The 24,714-nt window shown below is 37.9% G+C and overlaps 1 protein-coding gene across 2 annotated transcripts in view; it reads right to left on the reverse strand.

Annotated features, from left to right (window-relative positions):
• The window catches only part of TMEM55A (transmembrane protein 55A), a 72,337-nt gene continuing 47,961 nt past the window's right edge, over positions 339-24,714 (reverse strand). For both annotated transcript variants that reach the window (XR_001919120.1, XM_013969364.2), the window contains 3 exons: positions 18,914-18,966; positions 1,815-1,905; positions 339-1,168 (listed from right to left, as the gene is read on the reverse strand). Coding sequence is in view for 1 of the 2 variants with exons in the window: in XM_013969364.2 (XP_013824818.1) it covers positions 1,025-1,168; positions 1,815-1,905; positions 18,914-18,966 (288 nt within the window). In the remaining variant the exon portion in view is untranslated. The remainder of the gene's footprint in view (positions 1,169-1,814; positions 1,906-18,913; positions 18,967-24,714) is intronic.

Below are 24,714 nucleotides of genomic sequence, written 5' to 3' on the forward strand. Positions count from 1 at the left end.
ACTCCGGTATTCCTGCCTGAAGAACTTCACGGACAGAGGAGCCTGGCGGGCTACAGCCCATGGACGCGCAAAGAATCAGACAGGACTGAGCGACTAACACACACACACACCCCGACAAGAAAAATTAACCATGATCTAATGAAAAGGAGGACAATCTGATACAGATACATTTTTGTAAACTGTTAAATATTATGAAACATGTTATGTGAAACACTTTCTTCAAGTTCCATAAAGGAATACATAGAGCTGGTTAATATTAAATTTCATAAATCTAGGCCAGAACTTTTATAATTAGAACATTTTCAAACAATGACAAAAATGAAAGACAAAAGTCCTGTGATCTTTGAGAACATTTATCCAACATATCTCCAACGGTGGACAAATAAATATTTTTATTCTCATATTTTAAATTACTACCAAAATATTATTTATTTCTACAAACAACATAAAACAAGCATACAGTATCTAGAAATGGTCTTTATCTGACAAGAATGTCAAGTCTTTGAAGGTACACTAAACATATTTTTTTTTCCTGAACAATGTCACTATGACCTTAGGTTAAAGTTACTATAAGCAGTTCAAGCAAAATGCATATTGCTTAGATTTAAAGCAAGCAATTGTGATAGCTCAATTAAAAAGTGAGTATAAATGTGAAGCTATTACAGCAATATTTATAAACACTCCTTGAGAATACTCACAGACCAGCAAGTAATAGAATAATTGATTTAAAAATAATGAAAGTGTGGTGTTAGGTATGATTGGGAACAAATCAAAAATACCTTTAAGAGATGTAAAAGAACATGAAGACCAAGCTTTATTATTTGGAGCTTGAAAACTTAGCAGCAAAAGAAACTATTTGCCTATAATGTAGTACAATAAACGTTTGTTCATATAAGGCTCCCAGTCTTAAAACTTCATACATAAATGAAAATGAAATCCATTAGGTAAATGATTTAAGATGTCCAGAGTAGCTTATCAAGAACTGTTAGATACCCTCAACCGCATCACAAGGTCATAAATAAGCTTATGCAAAACTGTGTTCTGGATAACTCACTCTTATGGCTCCCCAATAACAAGCTCGGATAAGGCAGACCAAACCTAAGAGATAAGCAATTGCCCAAGAAACATAGGTTGCATGAAATCGTCTTGCAAAATCTTGGGTGCCAACCTAAAATAAAAAGCAATATAAAAATAAAAGGTTAGAAACAGAATTTGCATTGGCTTTTTTGGTGATTTTTATGAAACATATTCCCGAGATGACAAAATATGAGTTGCTGCATTTGTTGACTGACACGGATAGAGCAAAATTTCATAAAATGACATAGCAGGTTATGTTAACTATACATTTTATCAAATCAACAAAAATCCCATTAAACCATTTATAAAGGAATTTAATCTATATCCCTGATGCCATCCCCATATTGATAATAAATCTTTGTCTGACTTGAATAAAAAGAAGAGTTTTTTAGACCATTGTAGCTGAATGAATATTGCTTCAGCTCTGGCCATGGCAAAACTGGGGCTGGCACTAAATAAAAACAAATGGGCTTTTTGTTAAATGCGTGATAAAAGTTCCCAATATCAAGAACTTTCAGAGGGATCCCAAGACATGATTTCACCCGGATGGGCAAACTCCGCTGAGAACAAGCCCGTGGATTGCCTTTAGATTGCTCAAAACTTTTTAGAAGCTTCTAGCCTGGTATGTCAGGGAGGCAGGTTCTTTAGGGATCGAAGAAAGTTGTTCCAAACCACACCATTTACTACTGATCAAGTTAAGAGGAAAGAATTCTAACAAGGAATAGAGTAATACTCACAGTTAATCCAATCCCAATGAAAATACATATCATTCCAATGGTAATATATACACAGCAGCGCCTTCGAGGAAGTGCACTACCCACTGAAGAACTGTAAATTTCATGAGAACAAAAAAAAATATTAAACATGAACATGAAGGTTCTCCATATCATCATTGTGAGTACTAATTCACGACTTTAGTAACATATATATGCTTCCATTTATTTCTTCAACTTGAAAGACAAGAACGTGCATAATAAGAATGATATTTGGGGGGACTTCCCTGGTGGTCTGGTGGTTTAGAATTCACCTTTCAATGCAGGGGACGTGGGTTCAACCCCTGGTCAGGGAACTAAGAACCCACATACCGCAGGGCAATTAAGCCCTCGAGCCAGACCTAGAGCAGTCTCCAAACTGCAACAAGAGAAGCCTGCTCCCTGCAGCTAGAGAAAGCCCATGCACCACAACAAAGACCTTGCAGGCCACAACGAAGACCCAGTGCAACCAAAATAAAAATAAAAAAGAATGATATTTTTAATGAGCTATCTAAATCATAATTAGTGAGTTTGTGTTGTAGTGACTGGTTGTAGTTTTAAACAAGATTCAAGTCTTGGTCATTGACAATATCCATAAAAACCCACAATAGTCAACGATTATTTTCCAAGATAAAATTTTATTACCAAAAAACTCTATTTCAGAATGGAAAATAGGTTCTATCTTAAAAATAGCATTTTATTCTCTTACATTTATAACTGTTGGCATATGTTTAGCTTAGAAAATAAGAATAAAGAATAAAAAGGAAAATTACCTATAATTCCACTACCATGAATACCACTGAACATTTTACCTATTTTTCTACAGCCATCTTTTCTAACTTACCAATTTAGCATAAGCATTTTCTTACATCATTAGGTATTCTCAAAGTAGAATTCTGAAAGATGAATATAACATAACTTAATGAATTCCCTACTATTGGACACTTAGGATTTTCCTTCTTGTAAATAACGCCAGCCAAGCTTCCTTGGTGGCTTAGCTGGTAAAGAATCCACCTGTAATGTGGGAGACCTGGGTTCGATCCCTGGGTTGGGAAGATACCCTGGAGACGGGAACAGCTACCCACTCCAGTATTCTGGCTGGAGAATTTCATGGACTGTATAGTTGAAGTGGTCACAAAGAGTCGGACATGACTGAGTTACTTTCACAAGCAACATCTAAAATCATTCTGCTTTTTAAAAAGTGGAAGTAGAGGTGATTTACAATGTTTTTTTTTTTTTAAATTTCTGCTGTCCGACAAAGTGACTCAATTTTACACATATATATTTCGTGAAGTCACTCAGTCGTGTCCGACTCTTTGTGACCCCATGGATTGTAGCCCACCAGGCTCTTCCATCCATGGAATTTTCTAGGCAAGAGTACTGGAGTGGGTTGCCATTTCCTTCTCCAGGGGATCTTCCCAACCCAGGGATCGAACCCAGGTCTCCCGCAATGGGGGCAGACACTTTACCGTCTAAGCCACCATATATATATGTGTATATATATATAAATTCTTTACTTTCTTTTCCATTATGGTTTATCACAGGATATTGAATATAGTTCCCTGTGCTACATAGTTGGGCCTTGTTGTTTATCCATTCTACATATACTAGTTTGCATATGCTGACCCCAAACTCCCAATCTATTTCTCCCCTACCCCACCACTATGGCAACCAACTTACACTCCCAGTAACAGCGTAGGAGGGCTCCCTCTTCTCCACTCCTCTCCAGTATTTGTTATTTGCAGAATTTTTAACAATTTCCATTCTGAGCGGTGTGAGATGGGACCTCACTGTAGTTTTGCTTGCATTTCCCTAATAATTAGCCATGCTGAACATCTTATAATGTGCTTTTTGACACATTTGTATGTCTTTGGAAAATGCCTATTTAGGTCTTTTGCCCATTTTTCAATTGGGTTGTTTGTTTTGTTGCTGTTGAGTTATTTGCATATTTTGAAAATTTAGCTCTGGTCAGTCACATCATGTGCAAATTATTTTCTCCCAGCCACTAGTTTTTCTTTTCATTTTCTTAATGGTTCTTTTGCTGTACAAAAGCTTGTAAGTTTCATTAGGCCCATTTGTTTATTTTTGCTCTTATTTCTATTGCCTTGGGGGACTGACCTAAGAAAATATTGGTACAGTTTATACTGGAGGATGTTTTGCCTATGTTCTCTTCTAGGAGTTTTATTGTGTCATGTCTAATGTTTAAGTCTTTAAGTCATTTTGAGGTTATTTTTGCATATGGTATGACAGTGTTTCTAATTTCATTAGAGATGTAGCTGTTCAACTTTCCCAACACCCCTTGCTGGAGAGACTGTTTTTCCCCTATTGTATATTTTTGCTTCCTTTGTTGAAGATGAATTGACCATAGATGTGTGGATTTGTTTGGGGGCTCTCTATTCTGTTTCATTGATCCATATATATTTTTGTATCAATATCATGCTGTTTTGATTACTGTACTTTTGTAGTGTAGTCTGAAGTCTGGGAGCATTATGCCTTCAGCTTTGCTCTTTTTCTTCAGGATTGCTTTGGCAATTCTGGGTCCTTTATGATTCCATATGAATGTAAGAATTATTTGTTTTAGTTCTGTGAAAAAGGTCATGAGTAATTTGATAGGGATCTCTTTAAATCTGTATATTGCTTTGGGTAGTATGGCCATTTTAATAATACTAATTTTTTGCATTGTTACAATTAGGATTACAAAATTAAAGAGATTAAACTTTTAAAAATCTTAAATACACATGCAAGAAGCCTATGGGGAATTCATAAAATATATCTCTCAACTGAAATTCTAAATTCAATGGTTTTCAGTTATCTCTACTTCTAATAAAAAAAAAAAAATTTCAGAATAGTTAAAGTATAGCAAAGGTCAAAAAGCCAAACTAGTACTTTCTCCTTTCCTAAACAAACATACATTAACCCATATAATATATCACATATTGTGTTAGTGGATGATATTGTTGTTGTTCAGTTGCCCTGTTGTGTCTGACTCTTTGGGACCCCATGGACTGCAACACACCAGGCTTATCTGTCCCTCACCATCTCCCGAAGTTTGCCCAAGTTCACGTCCATTGCATCAGTGATGCCATCCAGATATCTCACCTTCTGATGCCCTCTTCTCCTTCTGCCTTCAATCTGTCCCAACATCAGGGACTTTTCCAATGAGTTGACTGTTTGCATCAGGTGACTGAAATACTGGAGTTTCAGCTTCAGCATCAGTCCTTCCAATGAATATTCAGGGTTGATTTCTTTTAAAATTGACTTGTTTGATCTCCTTGATGTCCAAGGGACTCTCAAGAGTCTTCTCCAGCACCACCGTTGGAACGCATCAATTCTTTGGCTCTCTGCCTTCTTTATGGTCCAGCTCTCACAACCACACAAGGCCACTGGGAAGACTATAGCCTTGATTATACAGACCTTTGTCAGCAGAGTAATGTCTCTGCTTTTCAGCACACTGTCTAGGTTTGTCATAGCCTTCCTGCCAAGAAGCAATTGTCTTCTGATTTCACGACTATAGTCACCATCTGCAGTGATTTTAGAGCCCAACAGGAGGAAATCTGTTGTTATTTCCACCTTTCCCCCTTCTATTTGCCATGAAGTAATGTAGCTGGATGCCATGATCTTCATTTTTTTAATATCTAGTTTTATTCTGGCTCTTTCACTCTCCTCCTTCACCCTCTTCAAGAGGCTCTTTAGTTCCTCTTTGCTTTCTGCCATTAGAGTGGTATCATTCTCATATCTGAGGTTGGTGATGTTCCTCCCACCTATCTTGATTCCAGCTTGTAACTCATCCAGCTTGGCATTTCTCATTTTGTCCTCAGGGAACAGGTTAAACAGGGTGACAGCAGACAGCCCTACATATACATATATATATATATATAAAATTATCTGATTTGTCTGTGTACAGCCAGTGTCAACATTATACCTACCATGTAGTAAATTACTCATAGAATGTCTATTGAATAAATGAAATATAGAAATACATCACTTACTAAGCATAATTTAGGAGTGTGCTATTCCAAAAAGTTACTTTTGCGTAACAGAAAAGTAGCTTCCTTTAAGTCCCAAATCTTTTTTAAAATTGATGAATATTGTTGCAAATATGTATCATAAAAATTCCTGAATACTTGAACCAAAACAGCAACATCTGGATGATCTGGGAGTGGGGGGTGGTTATCATTAATTGCAGTAGTATACAGCCTATCACCTGGAGTTAACAGGGAATCTGTGACTCACAGATGTATGTTATATTTAACTCTGACTACTTTTAATAACCATGTGTGCATTTGGTGATTTCTCCTGTGTTATATATCACAGCTGGCCATCATTTCTCATTTACCTAAGTATCTGCCTCTGGCGGTCTAATCTACAATGGAAGTGAAAGTGAAAGTGGCTCAGTTGTGTCTGACTCTTTGTGACCCCATGGGCTATACAGTCCATAGAATTCTCCCAGCCAGAATACTGGAGTGGGTAGACTTTCCCTTCCCTAGGGGATCTTCCCAACCCAGGGATCGAACCCGGATCTCCTGCGTTGCAGGCAGATTCTTTACCAGCTGAGCCACAAGGGAAGCCCAATCTACCATGGATTAGAAGGCAACTGAATTTACTAGAATAAGTCAAAAGTTTCTAAGTGAATACTGTAGCAGCTTTTCTATGAGGCAAACGAACACACTTTTGTGTTTAAAGTGTGTTTAGAAACACACTTTAGTTTTCTAATACTTAGAAAACCCACGCTCATTTTTCATCACTCAACATAAACAGTCTCTACCTCTGGAAAATCTTCACTCAACATAAACAGTCTCTACCTCTGGAAAATCTTCACAGGAAAGAAATAATTTACCGCTACTTTACAACCCAAATGCCATCTTATCACAAGGAAAGGCAATGACCAAAAACACCTATTGCATGGATAATAAAATCTCTTATACATTTAATACAAATGTGGTATCTGTATGTAACACATAATATTGTTTTGCCAATGTTAAAACTTTTTACACATACATGTGTTAAACTGTTTGCTTCTGTGAGTTGTTTTTTACCCCTTGATACTCTACATGACTTTTCCATATTCACATGCAGAAATTTACTTTATTCATTTTCACAACTATCTTGCATTACACACACACACACACAGACACACACAGACACACATACATGGAGCTTGCTCATTCTTCTTGCTGATGGACAGTCAGGGACTTAAACTTTTTTTTTTTTTTGCTATTATAACAAGACTGTTTCAAATTCACTCTAAATGTTTCCTTAGGTAAATATGCAGGAATTTATCAAACATATACCTAGGAATAGAATTGCTGGGTTGTACTGTAGACATATCTTTACTTTTCACAAATGCCAAATTTATATCTCCACTGACACTACATGAGAACTTCCATTGTGTTACCTATATCCTCATTAACACGTCAACACTTGGTAATGTTCTCAGGTTTGAGAATTTCATGAGTGTGAATGGTACTTCATTGTGGGTTTATTATGTATTCATTTCATGAGTGTGAATGGTATTTCATTGTGGATTTATTATGTATTAATATATAACTAATTTGTAGTGAGGTTGGACATCTTCTCATATGCAGGTTGACTACTGATTTTTTCTATTAATTGCTTGTTCATACCTATTGTCTCTTTGTCTTGGGCTGTATTTAGATAATTCATAGATGATATTTATACAGTCTGCATACTATTCCATGCAGCTATATATACCACACATATCTTTTTTTAAAGGATTTTTTAATATGGACTATTTCTGAAGTTTTTATTGAGTCTGTTACAACAGTGCTTCTGTTTTGCGTTTTGTTTTTTTGGCCATGAAGCGTGTGAGGTCTCAGCTCCCTGACCTGTGATTGAACCCACAGCCTCTGCACTGGAAGGTGAAGTCTTAGCCACTGGACTGCCAGGGAAGTCCCTATACATATCTTCTTATAGTCTTTTTACAAATTCATCTTTAATAACATATTTTGATATGAGTATTTACCAGTGATACCAATGTAATACAAAGTACTTCTAATATAGTCAAAACTACCAATCTTTTCCTTTAATGTTTGTACTTTTTTAGGAAGTTCTTTTCTACTTCTGTCATAAAAATATTTTTCTACCTTTTCTTCTAAAAGTATTACAATTTTGCTTTTTGCATCGCCAGCTACAAATTGGCACTTGCCAGCTACCTCTGCAAGGATTAAATCATGAGCTGCTGCAGCTTACTGACCTTCAACCCTCCCTGAAAGGAGTTCAGGGTGGAGTTCAGGAATGAGACGCTTTGTTCTCTGAGAAAATCTGGCAGACCAGGTCTTCAGATAGATCTTTTCAGGAGAAGATTTTATGAGCCCAATTCTTGCAGCTCCTCATTTCTAGAAAAGCACTAATGTCAACTCCTCTTATGTCTACTAGGGCTAGTAAGAGTCACTAGTAGCGACTAATGACTTCATAAGACCAGTAGCAATCTTCTGTAAAAATTGGTGCTTGATTGCATGTACTCCCCCTTCACCAAAATCACACATATACTGACCTTCCTCCCTACCTCTCGGGAGTAGTATCTATCCCTGATAAAACTTAACTCCCAACTCTCACACTGTGCCTTGTTTTTTAGTTGGCAGCATTTATGTTGATTGTCAAGAGCATAGTTCTTATAATTATTCATTTTTATTTTACATATATCAAAGTTAGATTACTTGTTGCACACAAGTTTGGAATTTATATTTCCGATGAAGTGACCATAATGATAATAATACCCTAAAGCATATGATATATTAAGGTATACGCTAAAATGCTATAACAGAGAAATCTAGAAAACAGTAGCTTTATTTCTCTTGCACATAAGAATTCAAAGGTAAATGTACACCCAAGGGCTAGTAAACAGTTCTGTTCCATGACTGCCACTCACTCAATATGGTAACAAACGTCCTGCTGCAGGTGCCTTCTCCAAGCAACTGGAAGAAGGGAGTAAAAAGCAGGACAAGCAGGTTTTGTCTTTAAATAGAGTTCCAGGAAGATGTAGTAATCACTTTTGTCCATATTCCATGGTCCTCAACACAAACACATGGTCACAACCATCTGCAAGAGAGGTTAGGAAGCGGAGTCTCTAGCTGAGCAGCCATTAAGACTGACAGTTCCACTGTAAGGAAGAAAAGAACAGCAGTCTCTGCTATTTGACCTAGTATTACTATTGCTCTTTTACTGTTGGTTAGTGTTTGCCTCGTATATCTTTCCTTTTGGTTATTGTTTCAGTTTCACTTTTTACTTTTATTCCATGTTCTCATATTTTATGCGTTTCATCTTCAAATTGCATATAAATGTACTTAAATCTAGTTTGATAATTTCTCACAAGTTTAATAAGTTTATATATATTCTGACAACTAATATACATTGATTATTTCTTCTTATTTTGGTTTTCTACTCTCTGTTTTCTTTGCCCTCCATCCCCTTTTCTAGATTTCTTTTGGATTGACTCTGATGCTCTTTGGAGAAAGCAATGGCACCCCACTCCAGTACTCTTGCCTGGAAAATGCCATGGACAGAGGAGCTTGGTAGGCTGCAGTCCATGGGGTTGCAAAGAGTTGGACACCACTGAGCGACTTCACTTTCACTTCACTTTCATGCGTTGGAGAAGGGAATGGCACCCCACTCCTGTGTTCTTGCCTGGAGAATCCCAGGGACAGGAGAGCCTGGTGGGCTGCTGTCTAGGGGATTGCACAGAGTCAGATACGACTGAAGCGACTTAGCAGCAGCAGCAGCTGACGCTCTTATTTCATTTGCTACCTACTATTTTGAATTTTAATGATGTATCAGTTTACTTCAGTTCAGTCGCTCAGTCATGTCCGACTCTTTGTGACCCCATGAATCACAGCACGACAAGCCTCCCTGTCCATCACCAACTCCCGGAGTTTATTCAAACTCATGTCCATCTAGTCAGTGATGCCATCCAGCCATCTCATCCTCTGTCATCCCCTTCTCCTCCTGCCCCCAATCCCTCCCAGCATCAGGGTCTTCTCAAATGAGTCAGCTCTTCACATAAGGTGGCCAACATACTGGAGTTTCAGCTTTAGCATCAGTCCTTCCAATGAACACCCAGGACTGATTTCCTTTAGGATGAACTGGCTGAACCTCCTTGCAGTCCAAGGAACTCTCAAGAGTCTTCTCCAACACCACAGTTCAAAAGCATCAATTCTTCGGCGCTCAGCCTTCTTCACAGTCCAACTCTCACATCCATACATAACCACTGGAAACACCATAGCCTTGACTAGACAGACCTTTGTTGGCAAAGTAATACCTCTGCTTTTGAATATGCTATCTAGGTTGGTCATAACTTTTCTTCCAAAGAGTGAGTGTCTTTTAATTTCATGGCTGCAGTCACCATCTGCAGTGATTTTGGAGCCCCAAAAAATAAAGTCTGACACTGTTTCCACTGTTTCCCCATCTATTTCCCATGAAGCGATGGGACCAGATGCCATGATCTTCGTTTTCTGAATGTTGAGCTTTCAGCCAACCTATTCACTCTCGTCTTTCACTTTCATCAAGAGGGTTTTTAGTTCCTCTTCACTTTCTGCCATAAGGGTGGTGTCATCTGCATATCTGAGGTTATTGATATTCTCCCGGTGATCTTGATTCCAGCTTGTGTTTCTTCCAGTCCAGCGTTTCTCATGATGTACTCTGCATAGAAGTTAAATAAGCAGGGTGACAATATACAGCCTTGACGTACTCCTTTTCCTATTTGGAACCAGTCTGTTGTTCCATGTCCAGTTCTAACTGTTGCTTGCTGACCTGCATATAGGTTTCTCAAGAGGCAGGTCAGGTGGTCTTGTAATCCCATCTCTTTCAGAATTTTCCACAGTTTATTGTGATCCAAACAGTCAAAGGCTTTGGCATAGGCAATAAAGCAGAAATGGATGTTTTTGGGGAACTCTCTTGCTTTTCGATGATCTAGCAGATGTTGGCAATTTGATCTCTGGTTCCTCTGCCTTTTATAAAACCAGCTTGAACATCTGGAAGTTGACGGTTCACGTATTGCTGAAGCCTGGCTTGGAGAATTTTGAGCATTACTATATTAGCGTGTGAGATGAGTGCAATTGTGTGGTAATTCGAGCATTCTTTGGCATTGCCTTTCTTTGGGATTGGAATGAAAACTGACTTTTTTCCAGTCCTGTGGCCACTGCTGAGTTTTCCAAATTTGCTGGCATAATGATGTATGTATCTATTTAATTAGCAGTGGAACTTAAATTTTAATATGCACACCATTTAAAACTAAAATCATTTGAAAAATCTATCTTTCCAACAAATGCAAGGATCTTAGAAAGCTTTAACTCCAAATACTCCATTCCCATGTTATGTGTTTTTGTTCTTCAATATGTCAGTTCAATTCTATTTTTGTTTCTCCAAATTTGTTAGCATTAATAGTATTTGTTATTGTTTTCTTATAATTTTATTTATCTTTTTATTTAAGAAATAATTTAAATTTATTGAATTGATAAATTAAATAAAATATTAAATTAATAAATTAAATTTATTAAATAAAAACGAAGATTTGTATTACTTATATATTTTGGCTGTGCTGGGTGTTTGTTGCTGTGTGGGTTGTGGCAAGCAGGGGCCACTCTCCAGCTGCAGGGTGCTGGGTTCTCACTGCGGGGGCCTGGCCTGTTAAGAGAGCAGGGCTCCAGGCCATGTGGGCTTCAGTCCTTACAGCACATGGGCTTAGTTGCTCCACGGCAGGTGGGATTCTCCCCGACCAGGGATCAAACCCACGTCTCCTGCAACTGACAGATGGATTCTCTCCCACTGAGCCACCAGGGAAGCCCCTGTAATCGTTTTTTTAATTTATTCATTTTAGCTGCCCTAGGTCTCCGCTGCTGCGCACAGGCTGTCTCTAGTCGCAGTGAGCCGGATCTACGCTCTGGCTGCGCTGTGCAAACTTCTCACGGCCTGGCTTCCCCTGTGCTGGAGGACAGTCTCTCGGGCGTGTGGGCTTCAGCATAAGCCGGGAGTACGCTCAATAGCTGCGCTCACGGCCTCCAGAGCACAGTACTCCTCCCGGCATGTGGAGAAGGAAACGTCAACCCACTCCAGTATCCGTGCCTGGAAAATCCCATGGACAAGGAGCCTGGCAGGCTACAGACCATAGGGTCGCAAAGAGTCGACACGACTAAGCGACTTCACTCACTCACGTGGGATCTTCGTTCCCAGATCAGGGATCAAACCTGTATCTCCTCCACTGGCAGGTGGATTCTTAACCCCTGGACCTCCCGGGAAGTCCCATTGTTATTGTGTTTGCTATTTTACAGTCAGTGCGTCTGACGAATGTTTAGCATTTCTTGGCTCATACTTTCTTTACTCTTGCAGTGCAGAAATGTCTTCAAGGATATTTTCCCTGAGTTCATCTCTCATCAATCTCTTTAGTAAGGGTATCAGAATGGCAACCACTCTGTTTTGGTTTTTACTGCTGGTGGGGATCTGCCTGCTATGTGGGAGACCCGGGTTTGATCCCTGGGTTGGGACGATTGTTCTGACTGGTTAGTTAGTTCTGCATTTGCCAATATCTTTTTTAAAACTTCATTAGCCTGTGATGGTTTAGATAGGTCTACAACAACAGTTTGGCAGTTGATTTCTCTTAGAACTTTGAAGTATTTTTAAACTTTTTGGCTTCCCTTATTGCTATTGAGAGGCTTGCTGCCAGAACTGCTATCTTTTTCACACTAAAAATCTGCCTTTTCTGTCTCTGCTTTTAATACCCTCTATTTATCTTAGTTGTCTGAAATTTCACTATAACTCATTTATTTATTCTGCTTGGGATTCATTGTGCTTTTTGAATCTATGGGATCATATCTATCATATCTCTGAAAATCCTTAGGGATTATCTCTTCAAAATACCTCTATCCCATTCTCTACTTTTTCCTCCTAAATTACAAATATATCAGATGCTCTTACATATATTCCTTTTAATTTTATTTTTACATTTCTCTCTGATGGATTCTAGGTAATTTACTTAATTCTGTCTTCCAATCCACAGCTTCATCTGTCGAATTAATCTGATCGGCTGTTTAGCTTGTTCTACTGTATTTTCACTTCAGTAACTTTTAATTTCTACAAGTTTCGTTGTGTTTTTAAAAGCCTGCCTGCTTATTGTCTGGGTTAATTAATTTTTTTTTGTTTTAGACAAATGTTGACTCAAAAGCCGTTATAAGAAACAATACAGAGAGATCTCATTTGTTTTCTAACCAGTTTCCCCAATGGCAACATTTATACGATATTATAACCAATGTATTGACAGTAATACAATCCACTGATATTCATATTTCCTATTTTATTTATATTCATTTGTGTGTCAGTACTGAAATCAGATTGATTATATTATATTCTTTGCAGCCAAAGATGGAGACGCTCTATAGAGTCAGCCAAAACAAGACCAGGAGCTGACTGTGGCTCAGATCATGAACTCCTTATTGCAAAATTCAGACAAAGTGAAGAAAGTAGGGAAAACCACTAGGCCATTCAAGTATAACCTAAATCAAATCCCTTATGATTATACAGTGGAAGTGATAAACACATTCAAGGGATTAGCTCTGACAGACAGAGTGCCTGATGAACTATGGACAGAGGTTCATAACATGGTATAGGAGGCTGTGATCAAAACCACGCCAAGAAAAAGAAATGCAACAGGCAAAAATGGCTGTCTGAGGAGGCATTACAAGTAACTGAGAGAAGAAGAGAAGTGAAACGCACAGGAGGAAAGGAAAGATAGACCCATCTGAATGCTGAGTTCCAAAGAACAAGGAGAGAGAAGAAAGCCTTCTTAAGGGAGCAATGCAAAGAAACAAAAAGCAATAGAATGGGAAAGACTGTGGACTTCTTCAAGAAAATTAGAGATACCAAGGGAACACTTCATGCAAAGAAGGGTACAATAAAAGACAGAAACAGTGGATGTAACAGAAACAGAAGAGATTAAGAAGAATACGTAGAAGAACTGTACAAAAAAGGTCTTAATGACCCAGATAACCATGATGGTGTGATCACTCAGCCAAAGCCAGACATCCTGGAATGTGAAGTCAAGTAGGCCTTCAAAAGCATCACTATGAACAAAGCTAGTGGAGGAGATGAAATACCAGTGGAGCTATTTCAAATCCTAAAACATGATGCTGTGAAAGTGCTGCACTCAATATGTCAGCTAGTTTGCTCATTATAATCACATTTGGAGTTTTCAAAAAAGTAGCAATACTTGGGCATTTGCATTTTTCAGGAAATTCCAAGATAATTCTAGTGTACTTCTGGATTTTAAAGAGTGATTATAGGTTTTTATATTAAATGATAGTTAGTGATATATAATTCTATTATTTTCTGTGATATATAATTCTTAAGTATAATTAGATGCATATATACAGTGATATATAATTCCATTATTTAATTCAGCATATTAAAATGAATAATAGTTACATAATCACTATAGTGAAAGATATTTATCCATTTTCACAATCAATAGCCAAACAAAAAATAAAAGATAATTATAGTTGCAAGCCATAGTGGAAACATGATTAACCCAGTAGCACTCAAACATGTACATTACCACACGTAAAACAGGTGGCCAGTGCAAGTTCGATGCATGAAGCAGGGCACCCAAAACTGGTGCTCTGGGACAACCCAAAGGGGTGGGGTGGGGAGGGAGCTGCAAGCAGGGTTCCAGGTCGGGGGACGCATGTATACCCGAGGCTGATTCAAAAACACCACAGTGTTGCCAAGTAATTGTCCTCCAATAAAAATAAATAAATTTTAAAATATTTATATACAACATGGGGGGTTAAGTAGAGTGATGTGGTAAGCGGAAGGGCATAAATGCACGTCTTCATCTACCCAGCCAGTCTAGGTCTTTTGGTTAGTGCATGCGTGCTGTCGCTTCAGTTGTGTCCGAATCTTTGTGACCCTATGGACTGTAGCCTGCCAGGCTCCTCTGTCTATGGAGATTCTTCAGGCAAGAATACTGGAGTGGGTTGCCATGCTCTCCTCCAGGGGATCTTCCCAGCCCAGGGATCGAACCGGTGACTTCTATGGCTCCTGCACTGCAGGCAGATTCTTTTCCACTGAGCCACTGGGGAAGCCCTTGATTAGTGCATGTAATCCATTTACATTTAAGTTAATTATCAGTATGTATGATTCGATTACAATTTTAATTGTTTTGGGTTTATTTTTATAGGTATTTTCCTTCTCTTGTGTTTCCTGCCTTGAAAAACTGCTTTAGCACTTGTAAAGCTGGTTCAGTGGTGCTGAATTCTCTTAACTTCTGCTTGTCTGGAAAGCTTTTGACTTCTCTGTCAAATCTGAACTACAGTCTTGCTGGGTAGAGTATTCTGGGTTGTAGCTTCTTCCCCTTTCTTCACTTAAGTATTCTGCATCACCAGTCACCTTTAATATCCCTCTTTTCTGGAAGCTTCCTTTCATATTCCCTTTCCCTCCAGTCTGGATTAGGATCTCTTCAGAGCAGAACATGCTAAGTATAACCTTCCAAAGCACTTTATCGTACAACTTTATTGTAATTGTCTGTTCTCTTCCACATATCCATAAGACAAAGTTCCTTGAAGGCAAGATTGTATCTTTATTTTGAGCAGTTGGTACCCAGCACAGGACTGTTGAATTAGTGAATAATTATAAAAGCAAGCACTAACCAGAAAAGTTAAATGATAATTTATGAGAATTTATTGCTGTCGTTTAGTTGCTAAGTCGTCTCTGAGCCCTTTGCAATCCTGCAGACTGTAGCCTGCCAGGCTCCTTCATCCCTGGGATTTCCCAGGCAAGAATACTGGAGTGAGTTGCCATTTCCTTCTCCAGGGGATATTTCTGATCAGGGATCGAACCCATGTCTCCTGCACTAGCAGGCAGATTCTTTACCACTGAGGCACCAGAGAAGCCCCAACTTATGAGAATAAGAGGTTTTAAATTGCTTTTGTTTAAAATGGTAGAAAGAGATCCACACAAAAGTACCTCAGTGATGTGGAAGGAATGATATTTATTGATAATTATCATGGATTAAGTCATCATATCACTAATCATAAATCCATTAAAACATTTTCATGGAAAAATGGTCCAGGTTGACATTTCAGAATGCTAGAACAACAACTCCCGTCCAGCATTAGCCACAAGTTGTCTAATCGAAAGAGAAACCTCACCATTAGCTGTTATAGCCTCGGTGATCGTGGGAATAAGAAACAGTGACATTAAAAAATGTTTCTTGGTCTCTGGAGCCCTGGGGGAAGGTACTCCCCCCACTTGTTTTGTGAGATATAAAAATAATGCTAGTTCCATAACAATGATTTAGTAATTTCTGTAACAAAAAATAATTTTAGGATATTTGCTATTTGAGTTTAAGAAATAAAAATCTCAGAATCTTACTTCAATAGACGACTCATTATTTTGTTAAGAAAAATATTCAAAGAGAAAAGAAATCTAGATATGACCCGTGAGTGTTCATGTGATAACATGATCTTTCCTCAAATAAGTAATGAATGTCCTAAGTCTTCTCGTGTTCAGCATGTGATTCCAATTCTATACACATTCCTCTAAGAATGACATTTGAGCTGATTTATTTCAAGTGAATTTCTAGGCAAATTGTTCCTTAAGAAAGAGATACAAATTCTTCTTACACTAGAACACAGCCTTGTGGTAGAATATCTAAACATTCAATACTTCTTTCTTATTAGAAAAATATTGCCACTGTTCTAAAATAAACCAACCAAGCAAGTCACTTGAGCAAAATCATTATCCTTTCTAACAGCTCCTCATTTATAAAATGAGGATAATAATTCCTGCTACCCAGGACTTGTAAAGATTACAAATAGTATATGCGCATACAAAGGCATGATCACTGTGCTTAGCACACAATTTGCTAATCATGAGAAGTCTCTGTTTTTATTTTCTAAAAGATATTTTAAAATCTAACTTAATCCTTCTGGTGAGGATGCAATTTAATTGTCTTCAATTTGGGGAAAATATAGGTAACATACAGAAATATGGATTATTCACACACATTTTCACACACATGTGTGTTTGGTATGTCCCTGAAGTATCCATTTTCTGTGCACTTATCTGAGGTTATCCACTTTGCTTCACCATGTGCAGACTTGTCTTAGATTCAGCTAAGTTAAACATTCAGATGATTAATTTCACAAATAAATAAAAAAGGAAATATCTGTTCCTTTGAAGCTAGAAATATGCTATAAAGTTATTCTCATAGGATTATATTTAGCTGGAATCATAGCAATCAATCATAGCACAAATAAAAGGAGATATCTTGTTACATATGTTCTACTTCTCAGACATTTTAAAATTCTTTCCTCCTATAAACCATACTTAGAATTGCTTTACTCTCAAAATAGATACAGTATTTACTTACTTCATTCAAAGGATCACAAAAATTTAACTATGAGTTCATATTTTTCATTTTAAATATTGAATTACCAAAACATTCCAGTTTCATTTCCTTTGCTTACTTTCCACACATGTAAGTGGAAAACAGTAATTTTTGAATTGAAATTTTATTATCAAAATAGATGTTATGCAGAAAACAGTTAATATAGCTGTCCAGCTGTTCTCCTGGGAACTTAGATTTCAAAATAGTTCTAACTATTCCCTTACTGATGAGTGGTTTGCTATGCCTAAACTGCTTGTACAAAGTAAACTATGGTTTATGTCGAATGCCTGCTTTCCTTCTGGGAGCATGGAATTGTGGTATGTGCTATGCAACAGGTGCCTATGTGACCAGCTCAAATTATACCTCGGACATTGAGTCTCCAATAAGCTTCTCTTGTCAAAAATATTTCACATGCCTGTATGCTTAGGCATGCCCGACTCTAAAAGACCTCACAGACTGTATGCAGCCCACCAGGCTCTTCTGTCCATGGAATTTTCCAGGCAAGAATACTGGAGTGGGTTACCATTTCCTCCTCAGGGGATCTTCCCGACCCAGGGATACAACCCACATCTCCTGCATTGCAGGCAGATTCTTACTGCCAAGCCAAGGGGGAAGCCCCCACAACACTTCACATGTTTTGTAACAGTTTATGATGGAGGAATAAATCCTGTGTGACTCCACTGGGGGAGGACTCTTGAAAGCTTGCTCCTGGCTTCCTCCAGACTTTGCTCCATGCACCTTTTTTCTTTTGCTGATTTTACTTTACACGTGTTCACCATAAAGCTGTGAGTACAACTGTATACTAATTCCTACTGCTGCTGCTAAGTTGCTTCAGTTGTGTCCGACTCTGTGCGACCCCATAGACGGCAGCCCACCAGGCTCCTCCGTCCCTGGGATTCTCCAGGCAAGAACACTGGAATGGGTTGCCATTTCCTTCTCCAGTGCATGAAAGTGAAAAGTGAAAGTGAAGTCACTCAGTCGTGTCCGACTCTTAGCGACCCCATGGACTGCAGCCCACCAGGCTCCTCTGTCCATGGGGTTTTCCAGGCAAGAGTACTGGAGTGGGGTGCCATTGCCTTCTCCGAATTCCTAGTAGTTCTCCTAAAATGTCAAAAACCCTTAGGGTGACTTGGGGACTCTCAACACAGATGGCATAAAATGTCTTTAATCAAAATATCTACTTTTTTCCCATTTTTATATTGCTTTTTGTTATTTTTTCCTAGGTACACCATTTAGAAACACAGAGAAATTGAACAGTTAAGAGAGAGAAATAATTATAAAAATGTTGCCATTCAATGACCTAATTATTAACCCCCTGAAATCTGGCTTTCTCCTAGATTATAGCCCACTTTTAAAATATAAATTTTAGATTATGTAAAACAAATTATAGCCACTTAGAACATTTGAAAATCCTTACTAGGTTACAGTTAGTTTTTGTAATGTCCACCTTCTTAGAAATTGCTTTACCTTTAGAGAATAGGTTAAGTCCAATCATTTTAATTGAAAAATGTAATATATGAATTAGTTCAAAGATGTCTTTTTTTTTTAGTTTTGAAAATCATAAACATGTTAACCATGCATACATTCTGAACTATATCTTAAAATCAAAATTGACTTCAATGAAAATTCTGAACTGTTTAAATTGTTCTCAAATATTTCCCAGTAGTATTGCCAGTGGTACAGAACTTACATTTTTTTGCAGTGTGGGCATTTTGCCAGAGTGTTGAACCTCAATTCCATCCACTGTAAAATAAATGAGAAGAGAGGTTGAAAAGAAAAACAACTGAAAACTATCCAATCTGATAAGCTGTTTCTTTTAGTTCAAATGTTCTCAGGGATCACGACAGAAGCCATCAACCTTTTCATGTTTATATGAGCTTCCCCCCCTCCAACTCATCTCCCCCTCCCTTAAAATAAAGGTTACACTTCCCCTCTGAAACAGTTCCCAAGGTTTTCCCAATTTTCTGATGCAATCTAGGTTTGCTTTACAATGAAAACTGAATGTCATGTCATAATTGGGGCCATTTTACTCAGCTTTATGTCTCAGTCCATTGCCAGGAAATAAAAATATATTTCATATATCTCCAAAGTTGTTTCTTCTCTGAATATTAATGACTAGCTTTTAAAAATACATGGATATTAAGACTCAATACCAAAATACAATTATTCTATTTATATAGAAAATGCGCAAGGTAAATAAAACAAATTAGATACAAGTAGAACTAATGGCCACCTGATGTGAAAAACTGACTCATTTGAAAAGACCCTGATGCCGGGAAAGAGTGAAGGCAGGAGGAAAAGGGGACGACAGAGGATGAGATGGTGGGATGGCATCAGCGACTCGATGGACATGAGTCTGAGTAAACCCCGGGAGTTGGTGATGGACAGGGAGGCCTGGCGTGCTGCAGTCTGTGGGGTCACAAAGAGTCAGACATCACTGAGCTGAACTGAGAATTAATGCGAGGAAACTGCTTTCTGCTTATAGTTGCTTATTCTATGTAAAAAAAAAAAAAACACTCCTATAAACAACTTTCTTTCCGGTTTCTTCCCTGTGTTGTTGTTCAGTCATTCATTGCGATCCCACGGACTGCAGCATGCCAGGCTTCCCTGCCCTTCATTATCTCCTGGAGTTTGCTCAGACTCACGTCCATTGAGTTGATGATGCCATCCAACTATCTCATCCTGTATTGCCCTCTTTTTCTCCTGCCTTTAATCTTTCCCAGCATCAGAGTCTTTTCTAATAAGTCAGTTCTTTGCATCAGGTGGCCAAAGTATTGGAGTTTCAGCTTCAGCATCAGTCCTTCCAATGAATATTCAGGACTGATTTCCCCTTTAGGATTGATTGGCTGGATCTCCTTGCAGTCCAAGTGACTCTTGAGAGTCTACTCCAGCACCATAGTTCAAAAGCATCAATTCTTTGGCACTCAGCCTTCTTTATGGTCCAACTCTCATCTCTGTACATGACTACTGGAAAAATCATAGCTTCAACTTTATTACCTATATCTTCCCTGTAATATAGGGATAAAGCGGGCTACCTTCCCCACAGTACTGTTATCCAGATGCTTGAAACAGCTTACTGGCATTAAAAGTAGGTTAAAGTGTTTGGAAAGATGTGCAATATAAGTTTAAAATAAGTATTACTAGCACTGACATATATACACTACCATGTGCAAAATAGATAGCTAGTGGGAAGATGCTATGTAGCATGGGGAGATAGATGGTAGGATGGCAGTCAAGAGGGAAAGGATACATGTATATATACATATATATATACATATATATATGGCCAAATTGCTGGTGGCTAGGAGGTTAAAGCATCTGCCTGGAATGCGGGAGACCCCGGTTTGATCCCTGGGTCGGGAAGATCCCCTGGAGAAGGAAATGGCAACCCACACCAGTACTGTTGCCTGGAGAAACCTGTGGAGGGAGAAGCCTGGTGGGCTACAATCCATGGGGTTGCAAAGAGCCGGACACGACTGAGTGACTTCACTTCACTTCACACACATATATATACATATAATTATGAGTGATTTTCATTGTTGTATGGTAGAAACCAACACAGCATTGCAAAGCAATTATCCTCCAATGAAAAAATAATTAATAAAAAAGTAACTCTTCACCACAAAAATGTATTTCCTCAGCCACTTTGCTTCTTTTAACAAAGAAAAACTTAAATTTGTTATTTATAAACAAAATTTGCAATGACATTACAAGTTCAACAAGGGTTTCCCTTGTGGCTCATCTGGTAAAAAATCTGTCTGCTTTTACCTCCCATCATTTGCTTTTCTACATATCTTCTTGTAAAGTGTACACTTCCTTTATAGAATTCCTTCAAGTACATTAACAGTTTTATCATCAAAACAACCTTTCTTTCATTAATATTAATTTTTGTTTATGATTCCGGGTCACTCTTTTTTTCTTCATAACTCTCAAGTTCTAGCTATAGTGGGGCTTCAATAAGTTATGCATATTCAAATGTTTTCCACACAATAGAAGATAACGTTCAGAAAATATCTGATACATGACTTTAAAAAAATTTTTTAATGATTAACTTCTAAAAAGACAAATAAATCTGAGTTTGGACTTCTTTTTATTCATTTTAATTTCAAACTTTCTGAAAGTTATGTAATTTTGAAATAATCTCTCTCAATCACAGTAGGAATACACAGACCTAAGGTAAATAAACTAGAAACGAAACTTTACATGAATGTTCACTCTTTTCACAATGATTATTTTTCAATATTTGAGAAAGCTAAACCAAGGCTACAGTTTTTTCAAGCACTGATAACTGTTTCTTTCACTACTTATTTTGTAACGAATTTACTTCAAAGCTTATTATTAATAATAAAAATGCTAAAATCAATGCACTAAATAGAGATGTACATAGATTTTTATAGAAATTGACATAGAACATTAAGAAGTGAAGAATATAGAAATCTTACTAATTACTTTTTATATATTTGTAATTAGTTATAAGAGAGTTGTTGAACTTGTAGTGAAAGTGAAAGTCACTCAGTCATGTCCAGCTCTTTGCAATCCCATGGACTATACAGTTCAAGAAATTCTCTAGGCCGGAATACTGCAGTGGGTAGCCTTTCCCTTCTCCAGGTGATGTTCCCAACCCAGGGATCGAATCCAGGTCTCCCGCATTGCAGGCGGATTCTTCACCAGATGAGCCACAAGGGAAACCCTTGTTGAACTTGTAAGGTCATTGCAAATTTTATTTATAAATAACAAGTTTAAGTTTTTCTTTGTTAAAAGAAGCAAAGTGGCTGAGGAAGCAATTATGAAACCCCTTAAAGCTGAAAGCTGAAGCTGAAACTCCAATACTTTGGCCACCTGATCCAAAGAACTGACTCATTTGAAAAGACCCTGATGCTGGGAAAGATTAAAGGTGAGAGGAGAAGGGGACAACAGAGGATAAGATGGTTGGATGGCATTACCAACTCGATGGACATGAGTTTGAATAAACTCTGGGAATTGGTGATGGATAGGGAGGCCTGGCATGCTGCAGTCCATGGGGTCACAAAGAGTCAGACATGACTGACCGACTGAACTGAACTAAGAGAGTAACTCAAAATTCAAGTTTGAAGGCTAATACATTGGCAAAGAAATTCTAGAATTTTTAGATGACCAACCTACAGGAGATTAGTCAGGTTTTATCATTTAGCACAGATTATGCACAATAAATTTGATTATAACTGACAAACAACCAAGACTGTCATAATTAGTAACTTATACAGGCAGGAACCTAGCATATCTGGTTTTGTTGTTATCTACAAGAATTATTTTAAATGTGGCCAACTAAGACTAGAAAAACATGTATTATTAGAAATAACTTTGTCATAATCTATTTGAATGAATGCAAATACCTGTCCTTTTGAAAGGATTTACCACTGTTCTCTTATCTAAAATGCAGCCTCTGCACTCTTAAAATTTTACTGCCAAAACCTTGAAGTGTCAACAGAAAAAAATATCTAATTTTTCCTGTTCTTAATTGGATAAATTTGACAGGTAACCTTGTGTAAATTTAAGGTGTACAGTCTACTACTTTGATACGTTTATATATTGTAACATGGTTGTCACTGTAGTGACCTTTATCCCATTACATAATTATAACTATTACTGTCTATATTCATTATAAACTTGGGGAGATAGTGAAGGACAGGGAAGCCTGGCGGCTGCACTCCATGGGGTCACAGAGTTGGATACAACTGAGAGACTGAACTACAACAATGTTCATTATACCGTGCTTTATTTATATCTCCATGACTTATTTACTAATTGTTACAAGTTTGTACCATGAGTCTTATCCCCCACCTCCCATGTTCTGACATCTTCTGGTACCCACCATTTTCCTGTTTTTACAGGTTCAATTTTTTTCCACTCTATAATTAAAGGATATCTATCTCTGGCTCACTTACCTTGTTTAGCAAATGTGCTCAATGTCCTCTGTGTTGTCATAAATGGCAGAATATCCTCATTTCTTGTAGTAGCGTTAGTCACTCAGTAGTATCCCAAGGACTATAGCCCGCCAGGCTTCTCTGTCCATGGGATTCTCCAGGCAAGGCTACTGGAGTGGGTTGCCATTCCCTTCTCCAAATCATTTCCTGCTGCTCAATAATATTCCATTGTGTATTTTTGTTTGTGCTCACTCACTCAGTCATGTCTAACTCTTTGCAGCCCCGGGGACTGTAGCCCACCAAAGCTCCTTTGTCCATGGAATTTTCCAGGCAAGAATACTGGGGAGGGTTTGCTATTTCCTACTCCAGGGGATCTTCCAGACCCAGGGATCAAACCCACGTCTCTTGCATCTCCTGCATTGGCAGGCAGGTTCTTTACCACTAACACCACGTGGTAAGCCCCACATCCTTTTTAAAAGCAACTTCTCTAAAACTCAATTGTTTTTAGTAGAGGTCTTCCAATACTTGGCTTATTTCTAACCATTCTATAATATATAATAGATAACTTAGTTTCATCAAGGTATATTTTAAATTGATCTTAGGAGGCATATTAGAAAGTAATAGTACTAAAAACTAGTCAGCTGATAGCACCCTACTAGATTTTCTAATGGGTACAACAGACAACTGGGGTCATTTGATCTCTGGGTTGGAGAGATCCCCTGGAGTAGGAAAAGGCAACCCACTCCAGTATTCTGGCCTGGATAACTCCATGGACAGAGGCGCTTGGGAGGCTTCAGTCCATGGGGTCACAAAGAGTCAGGCCAGCTGAGCAACTGAGCACACACATGTCATTACTTTAAAGTGTGTTCACTGTTGTCACTCTGCTAAGCAACCGAACTATAGAACCCTACGAACGAGCGAAGAAAACTGGAACCTGTCTGAAGGGACTATATTGGCCCACCTCCAGGCAAAGTTTGAACTCTCATCTATGATGGGTTGTGTTAGATTTCACTGGGAAATGCCAACCCTACCCAGCACGTGGACCTGCCTTCCATCAGTAACGGAAAACACCTATCCCACACAGACGCAATTAAACTCTCTGCTGGTTAGTTGTCTTAAGAAACCTCTTTATGTTCATGGAGAACTAGTCTGTAATGCTTTTATTCTTCTGGAAAATTATTTTCTAAACAAAGTCCCCCAAAACAGTAGTCTGGTGAGATAATCCCCTTAAAACTGTTTCGACATCTTAATATGTTTACACATACTACATAAAACTTCCTCTTGGATCTTAATATTATTTAATTATTTATAAGAAATTAAGTTTAATTAAATTGTAATAATTATTATTTAATGGTTTAACATTATTTAATTATTATTATTTTAACATATTGTATACTAAAAGTGCTAAAGAATATACCTATAAAAATTCTGCTTAATTTTTTTATCCTAGCAATTCCTTATAATCTTGGAACTCTTTACTCACATAATACTTATTATTATCCTGTAAAATGAGCATTCTGATGAGTATGCTTTGGAAAACACAAATTTAGCTTTTCTCAACACTATCCACTGTTCCAGACAGGCTGTT

Source organism: Capra hircus, chromosome 14, assembly GCF_001704415.2.
Source record: "Capra hircus breed San Clemente chromosome 14, ASM170441v1, whole genome shotgun sequence".
In the NCBI taxonomy this organism is placed as follows: Eukaryota; Metazoa; Chordata; class Mammalia; order Artiodactyla; family Bovidae; genus Capra; species Capra hircus.